This window comes from Phocoena phocoena, chromosome 14 (genome assembly GCF_963924675.1).
Source record: "Phocoena phocoena chromosome 14, mPhoPho1.1, whole genome shotgun sequence".
In the NCBI taxonomy this organism is placed as follows: domain Eukaryota; kingdom Metazoa; phylum Chordata; class Mammalia; order Artiodactyla; family Phocoenidae; genus Phocoena; species Phocoena phocoena.
The window spans coordinates 37436935-37444863 of NC_089232.1; the positions used below are offsets into that span (position 1 = coordinate 37436935).

A 7929-nucleotide genomic window follows, 5' to 3' on the forward strand; every position below is an offset into this window, starting at 1 on the left:
AGCTACTAACCATAAAATACTGAAAAGCTCTACAACAAACGACGTTACTTCACTGAATCTTTTCAGAGCTTCAGCAAATTAATGCGGTGCTTCTGAAATGGTTTTAAGAATTTTTAAAAAGTATTTAAAAAACACAAACACGACCTATCCTTTAGCCCTAAAGAACCTCACATAAGTTCACTGTAAGGTAGGCTTTTTTGCCCCCAGAGTCTGAGCAGAGAACACAAGCCATGAGTAGAAAACATGAAGATTTCGTTGAGCACTAAAAGGAACAAAACTGTTGACGTCTTAACGTTGCTAAGTGTTCTGAAGTTGCTTAATCTCCTTAAATTGCTTCAATTTTAGTTGCTTCCATTGTGTCTCTAACACCAAAACCCAAACAAACCTCTTCCCTCAGAAGAATGGCGAGCTGAGGGCGTTTCTCAGAGAACCTGCCTGTAACAGGTGGCCCGGAAGGACCTGACGCGCTCCCGCCGCCGCCGCCTGCACTCGGCGCCGCTTGGGCGCCCCCACCCAGTCCGGCCACTTCCGGCCGTCCCCGCCGCGGCCACGCACCTTCCCCGCTCCCCCGAGCTCCCGCGTCCCGGCAGCCTGAGTTGTCCCAGGGCCTTCCCGCTCCCGGTTTCCACTCAGCGCCGCGGGGCCTCAGCACAGGCTGGGAGGCCCTGGAAGAAGCACGTGCCTTTTCTCGAGGCCTAGTCCCCCGGGCGGGAACTCCCGCCGGGCCTCCGTGCGCCCGGCCGCTGGTCCCCGTCTGTCTGAGTACGTGGGCACCGAAGCTTCTGGAAGCCGCCGAGGGGCCTGGCCACGGGGATACGTCTCACCTAAGTGCCCGCAGCCTCGGCCCAAAGTGTGAGGTTCTGGAACAACCCCGACAGAGTTGGGCCAAATAACAAATGCGACGTAATTGAGCCCCAGGGGGTTGAGTACCTTGCTCCGGAGGCCACACGGTTGTCCGAGCGGGTGCAGAGCCGAATCTCGTGGTTTCATTCCACCGCGTAGCCAAGAGGACCGCTGGGCCGCACAGAACCCGCCTCAGGGTGCTGCGGCGGGAGGCAGCCCAGAACCTCGAGCGGCCCTGGCGGCGGCTGCGTGAACCAGGGCGGCCCTGGGGAAGGCCAGGCAGGGTCGGCTGAGGAGAGCGCCCGGTAGGCCCTGAAGCCCCGGTGCCCAGGCTTGTGCCGCGCGAGCTGGAAGCCTCTTTGCGCCGGCCGGGACTCCCTGGCACGTGTGGGCCCCGCATTTCAGGGGCCCCGGCGCACACCGAACCGGCGCGGTGGGTCGCCCTCCACCGGTAGCGCCGCGGGGCAGGCTGGGAGGGGCCGTGGCTGCGCCCTCCTGCGAGCCTTTAAGTAGTCGGGGATATTGGGCTTGTTGGGTGGGAAGGCGTGGGCCTACGGAGTCCGAGACGGGCCTACTGAGTCCGGAGGGAATACGCGGCCGAGAGGGCTTCCCTTCAGTCGGGGCTTGCAGCACTGAGACCTAGCTCGGCGCGGGACCCTGGAGGAGGGGGTCGTTCTCCAAACCCTGCCTCACGTTGTGTTCTCAAGTCTTACACGGAATGAAAAGAATAGGGTGTGTCGGTCACTTCGCAGGAAACTTTTCGTTGTTTCCTTATTTCCTTCCCGCCCATGGACAAGTTGAGCAGCTTCTGAGCCTTACACCCAGGAGGTTTCAGACCAGAGTATGGACTCTGGGTCTTCTGGAGGATCATCTCACCCCATCCCCACCCCTACCCCTGTCTTCCTCAGGGGAAGGTGGAACCGTCCTTCCGAACCCCCTTGTGTGAGCCAGGAGTCTTCTTCCCCTGCCAAAGTGAAACGCGTCCCTATCGACTTTTCTAGATTTTGTGTTTGCGTTTTAAAGAAACTTAGCAATACGAGCAAAGATATTTTGGCTACTTCTGGCACGGTCTGAGGGTTTAAAGGGACATCTTAGCACGTGGAAGGGATGACTCGGATTCCCCCGGCCTCCGTGAAGCCACCGGGGACAGCTCAGCAGAAAGGAAGGTCGTCTGCTGCCAACATGCAAGACACGGATCGGTTTTTTGTCGTTTTGTTTTCTTTTCCTTTTTGGCTCAGCTCTGAGAGCATTACAGACCTATCCTTTCCCGCCTCCCGACCCTCTTCCCCTCCCCCTCTTCTTTCTGGTGCAGGCAATTAGGGTGAAGAAATCAGTGCCAGGCTCCTGCCTCTGAAGAGAAAGGAATTGCTTCGGGAATTGAGTCCTGACACCTGTCTCTGTCCTGGATGGCGAGAGGGGATACGGGGTCAAAACGCCTGGGGGAAGAGGCCGGGCTGACCGGGAGGGGGGACCCTCCCTAGGAGAGCATTTTTTTGGCCTCCAGCTTCACACAGGTTATTAACACGCGGGCTATTTACACGGGGGGGTTCCTCTTTTTAGTCCCCTCCACCCACCCAAGACCAGGACCTGGGCTGGAAGCAGAAGAGCAACACTGACAAGCCGTTCATTAATTTGCATTTATTTTCGGGAAATAATGTAGATAAAGGGGGCGGAAGGGGACTGCCTTACATTTCAACAAGTAATTTGCGATCTTCACATCGGACAAATCAAATTTACAAATTACTTTCCCACCTACTGGACGAAAAGGCCAAAGCCAAAACTGATATACAGGCGTGGGTCCTCCGCAGATTTCAAAGAATGAAGGTGCACTAAAAACTCACTAGACAAAACAGGGTTGTTTAAAGAGAGAGAAGCCGACAGAGGAATTGGAACCGGGGTTTGGGGCCTGGGTTTGTTTGTTTTTCCATAATGCTGTATTTTTATTTTTTGTTTTCTTTTGGTTTTGATCTCTTAACTGGAACTGCGACCCTGTGCTTAGACCTGGTGAAGGGCTCAGTCCTGCGCCCCGGCCCAGACTAGCCCCCTCCCCTGTACCCTGACTTGGCTCTTGCCTTCACACTCCCAGACCCTCCCGATCCTCCGCGCGCAGCTTCCTGAAACCAAACGATTCTCTTTAATAAATACACAGAGGGAGAAGGTGTGAGAGGGCAGGGAAGCTTTGCAACAACTGAAAAAGTAAAAGCGCCATCGTTTGAGGAAGAGAGGAAAGGGGACAGAGGGAAAATATTTTTTGCTTTTGTTATATATATATGTGTATATATATATGCTGTATATATCTTAAAGTTCTATTTCTTGGACTCTAAGACGAGATATGCTCAGTTCAACCAACAGCAACTAAAAAGTTTAAGTGGTCCCTGGAACGGACCTGACTATATACAGCATTCCCGCCGAAGCGGAAGACTGAGCCAGTTCTACGCAGGGCGGGGCTGTGCGCGAGAGGCTATGGGTGCGCTCCTCCCTCCGGGCCTCGTCCCAGCGCATCCGGCTGGGGAGGAGGAAACGCCGGGAAGCTCTGGTCTGCAGGCGGGGAGCGGAGCTTAGGGCAGCTGAAGGGGCGGCAGTCTGCACGCGAGAAACGCTTAGTGGTTGTTTTGATTTGGAGTAGAGTATGGGTGCACTCCAACAGGCAGACACATGCCAGTTAGTGACTCCAGTGTCCAGAAAGAATAAATTAAAGTGTAGGGCTCAAACAGCAAGTCAGAGCGAAGAGCCTCCGAAGGCTGCAAGCGCATAATAACTGTCCAGAAAGACTAGAAGATGGTGACTTAGGAGTTCGTTAGGGGTTGAGGAGGGGAGCACACAGCTCTCCCGTATAGAACTTGTGGGCCAAGCCGAAGCACCGGTCCCCTCTTCCAAGGGGTGGGCAGGGTTTGCACATCCCCCAAGCAAGTGGCACAAAGATGAGGGCGGCAATGCAGCAATGGGCATCTTTTGGGAGCATGAAATTTCAGGTCTGGAAAAGCCGAGGCAAAGGCGGGCAGTGCAGCAGCAGCAGCAGCAACAACTGGACGGGGACCACGGAGGGCGCAGGTAGTTGCGTTTCTTCTTCTCTTCCTCCCACTCCTGGGCTCACAAGACCTGAAACCTCCATGAGGCTTGGTCCTTATAGTCCAGACAGTCAGGCGAGTTGAAGTTGAGTTTCCAAGCGGAGGAAGCGGCGGCGGCGCCAGGCTCCTTGTAATCCAAGCAGTCGGCAGAGTTGAAGGCGAGCCCCGAGCCGCCGTAGCCCTGGTGATGGTGGTGGTGATGGTGGTGGTGGTGGCCTGAGGACTGGCTCAACGGGTGGTGCGCGTGGGGATGGTGGTGATGGTGGCTAGCCATGGAGGAGGGTGCCATAGGGCTGAGCTGGTGCGGGTGGTGGTGCGAGTGCATGGGCGCTAGATATGAGCTGCAGTCCACGCCGCCAAAGTAGGAAGAGGAGGGCGCGGGGTAGCCCTGGCCATAGCTGCCGCCCTGGCCGTAGGACATGGGATAGGAGGCTGCGGCAGAGGCGGCGCCTGCGGCTACCGAGCGCTGCATACACGATGCGTTGCTAGGCGCGGCCAAAGGCTCGGGCACCGACACGGAAGCGGGCGCTGAGCCGGGCGAGATGGAAGCCGGACTCCAGATGGACGAGGCAGCCGGCGTACTCAACGACGACGGGACTGCCACCGCCGGGTTCCCGCCCAGGCCTGCAGCCGCTGCAGCCGCCGGGTTGGCCGAAGCGCTCGATGCGGAGCTGGAGGACGAGGCGGAACTGGACACAGCGGGCGGCGTGAACTGGCCGCTGCTTTCGGAGCCCGAGCTCTCTCGCACCGGGGAGGACTTCTTCTTGGCTGGGCGGCTCTTGGTCCCGCTCCCGCTCTGCTGCTGCTGGCGGCATTTGGCGCGGCGATTCTTGAACCAGACCTGCAGCGGGCCGGGTGGGGGAGAGTATGTCAGGGGGAGAGTAGAACTTGCCACTCCCCGCCCCTTGGACCAACACCCGGCCTAGGATCCGCATCCCTCTCCTATCGACGCCTCCTCCCCTCCCTATCTCCGACCCGGCCAGACCCTGCATTCCCTGCTCCTCCACCCTCCCCCATCCTTCTGCTCAAAGACGCTCCTCTGGCAAAGTAGGGATGTGCACTCCCCTCCCCCCCGACCCCCAGCGCAACTCTGCCGGAGGGCGGAACATTTGTGTCTGTCCAGCCAGAAGTTCAGCCATCTCTAAACTGATGCTGTTGGCTGCTTCCCAACAGACCTATGTATGTTTGGAGGCCCTGTCTTCTATGAATAGAGCTCAGTAAACTACGGAGAGGCACAGAGCAGGCCGCGGAGTGGGGGACAGTCCCCGAGTTTGAGGCCGGAGCCCCTCCGCCCCTGCAGGTCAGGTGCTGGGCAGGGCGAGAATTTGGATGGGAGCAGGAGCAAGGCCAGGAGGCTGAACAGAGGCAGTACTCGGGGGACTAGGGAAGGAAGCCTGGGCAGAATTTCGTTGGACTTCTTGGCTCCAAGTGGGGAACCAAATAGGACAGTCATAAAGTTCCCAGTCCTCCTGGAAGGCCCCGGTACAAGACATGGCATTCCTGTTCTCTCGAGCCTCTGGGGGGGAAAAGGCAAGATAAAAGGCCTTTGAGGAGAGTTCTGAGTTATAATCCGAACAGTATTTTCGGGTCCCTTTCATCGCAAAAACAGAAACAGCAAAGCTGGTAGCCAGGTTTTGCGTTCGGCATCCTCTCTGGGCAAAGGAAATGTCTAATCAAACTGGCGCCACCCGTGGGGCGCACTCCCAGACAGGGCACCAGGCTCTGGCCAAGCCCCACTCTTCTATTTCCAGGATCCCCGGGATACAAGGCAAGGGCGGAGGAAGAATTCAGGACCCGGAAGGAAACTGCCAAGTCCTGGGGCGGCCAAAGAGGCAGGGGCAAGTGTCGGGCTCTCAGGGCACGTTGCCTTCGGGAGCCTCACTTGTCCTCCGGCAATCCTAAAAAGCACTTCGGATAGCAAAGGCGCCCCGGGGCCAAGGGCGGAATCCAGGGCTCTAAGCTAGCTCCTCTAACTTTGGCCCCTCTGCCAGGCCCGGCCCAGCGCTAGGGGGAATCTAAGAGGGGCTACCCAGCCTGTAAGCCCGCCCCGACACCAGAACCCCATTCCCAGGCCCTCTCCAACCAGCCCCAGCACCCCACCCCCGACCCTGAAGTCCCGCGAGCGCGCGCACCTGGACTCTGGACTCTGGCAGGTTGATCTTGAGCGCCACCTCCTCGCGCATGAAGATGTCAGGGTAGCGAGTCTTGGCGAAGAGTGCCTCGAGCACGTCCAGCTGAGAGCGCGTAAAGGTGGTGCGCTCCCGTCGCTGCTTCCGCGGGGTGGCTGAGGGGAAACGCGGGGGCGCGTCGGGTCAGTGGTGGCCACGCGGACTCGCGCTAGAGGACGCGGACCGGCCCCTGGCAGGCTCTGAACCAGGCCGTTGCAAAAGAAAGCCGAGCTCCGAGCAAAAACAACTCCCCAGGGAGGCCGAGCCTGACAGCTACAGGTGGGAGAAACTGCATGTGTGAGCGACTGGGAGCCAGTGTCTCCGGTACTCCAGGGCTGCCCCCTTCCCTGCCTCTCAGAGGTTAAGAAAGGAAGAGAAGTTATACAATCTTTCTTCCTTCACTGCCCCCTCCCAACACTCTCCCTGGCTGGAAGGTGGGGAAGGGGTGTGCAGAAACACGTCCTGGAAAACACTTTCCGAGGGAAAAAATGGGGGTGAAGGAGTGGAACCTAGAAAAGACAGCCAGGATTCTGCTCAAGTCGTCCACATCAACAGTGCAAAAGTTGGTGCAGGCCACCCGTCTAGAGGACAGTTTAATTAGGGAGAGAGAATCTCCCCTCCTCAGCTTAGCCAGTTGCTTTGCATAAGGCAAGCTCGGCCCTTCCTCTCAGAGCCTAGCAAGTGTCCATATTCCTCATTCAATGTTGGGGGGAAAGGCATAGATCCTTCCTCTCTCTCTCTCTCTCTCTCTCTCTCTCACACACACACACACACACACACACACACCACCCATGAGAAATCGAATCCGTGGGTAAATGCACCCTGTGCTGGCAGTGGGAGCACAACGGGAGACAAGGTGCCCGTGTGGCCAGGCAAGGAGGGCTCACGTCTCACGTTTTCGCCGCCCCGGCCATCCTCACCGACCCGCGATTCTGCCCTGCGAGCCTGCAGCCTGTCCTGCACCGTAAGCAGACTAGGCAACCGGTTCCCTGGGCCCATCCACGACAAAGTTTGTGCTTAAACCCGGGAGGCTGGGGATCCCCAAGACTTGCAGGGGCCGGGGGTGGGGGCCGGTGCTCACCCGGATAGCCCACGGAGGGGTGTAGGAGGTCCATAGCCGGCCCGGCTAGGCCCAGCCCGTTCATGCCGTATGGGGGTTGTTTGAGGTAAGACATCATGCTAACAGCTGGGTGGAGGCGCCCCGAAGGATCCAGGGGGCCGGGGCCGGGCGCAGTGCGGGGCTCCCACTGCGCAGTCCTTCAAGCTCTGTTGCGTCTGGGGGCCCGGCCTATGGAGACACGAGACACACGCAAACCATCATTCCCAGCCATCACGGCTTCCTTGTCTTGTCCGAGGCAAGGAGTCACAGGATGGGGAGGGGACGCCGGTTATGGAACTGTACAGGGCGGTCAACTCGGCTCTATAAGGCCTTAGCCCAAAGACCACAGCTTCTTTGAAAAGTAAAATAGTTGGATCATGATCTCCTCTTTTCGGGCTTGGAATGGGCCACACACTCATAGGGCGACACTAGGAGTGAGGAGAGGTTAAAATCAGGGCCAAGCTTGGGAGGTCAGAGCCTGAACCGCAGAGTCGGCTAAGACTAGGCAAAATTCTGGTCGGGTGGGAACGGGCCTCACATCGCACAAGAAAAGATTTGCTCGGCCCCCAGGCGGCAGGAGATCCAGAGCATGAGGCGTTGTTTCAAACGTCTTTGAAAGTGGGACGCACAGGTAGACTTCGGAGAGCCCAGGTGAGGCACTGCGGAGGGCTAGCGGCACCTGAGCCTCTCCAGGACGCATTGCCCACTTGGGAGAGTGCGACCTGCCGAAGTCTCCTCGGCTGGGTCCCGG

General features: G+C 58.1%; 1 protein-coding gene across 3 annotated transcripts; it reads right to left on the reverse strand.

Annotated features, from left to right (window-relative positions):
* Nucleotides 1-3933: 3933 nt before the first annotated feature.
* OTX1 (orthodenticle homeobox 1) lies at nt 3934-7257 on the reverse strand. Of its 3 annotated transcripts, none has more exons than XM_065891328.1 (5): nt 7161-7257; nt 6044-6195; nt 4602-4752; nt 4427-4508; nt 3934-4396 (listed from the first exon to the last, which is right to left on the reverse strand). In XM_065891328.1, the coding sequence occupies exons 1-5, from the start codon at nt 7255-7257 to the stop codon at nt 3934-3936; spliced, it is 945 nt and encodes a 314-aa protein (XP_065747400.1). The 3 variants fall into 3 exon arrangements, with proteins under 3 accessions (XP_065747400.1, XP_065747399.1, XP_065747398.1); XM_065891327.1 differs by having other exon boundaries at nt 7128-7257; XM_065891326.1 differs by having other exon boundaries at nt 3934-4752.
* Nucleotides 7258-7929: the final 672 nt, after the last annotated feature.

Coding starts and splice junctions, on each gene's coding strand:
- OTX1 (XM_065891326.1), bottom strand. CDS start 7,257: ATGATGTCTTACCTCAAACAACCCCCATACGGCATGAACGGGCTGGGC. Junction 6,196..7,160: donor CCCCTCCGTGGGCTATCCGG/GTGAGCACCGGC, acceptor GTTTCCCCTCAG/CCACCCCGCGGAAGCAGCGA. Junction 4,753..6,043: donor TGCCAGAGTCCAGAGTCCAG/GTGCGCGCGCTC, acceptor GGCCCGCTGCAG/GTCTGGTTCAAGAATCGCCG.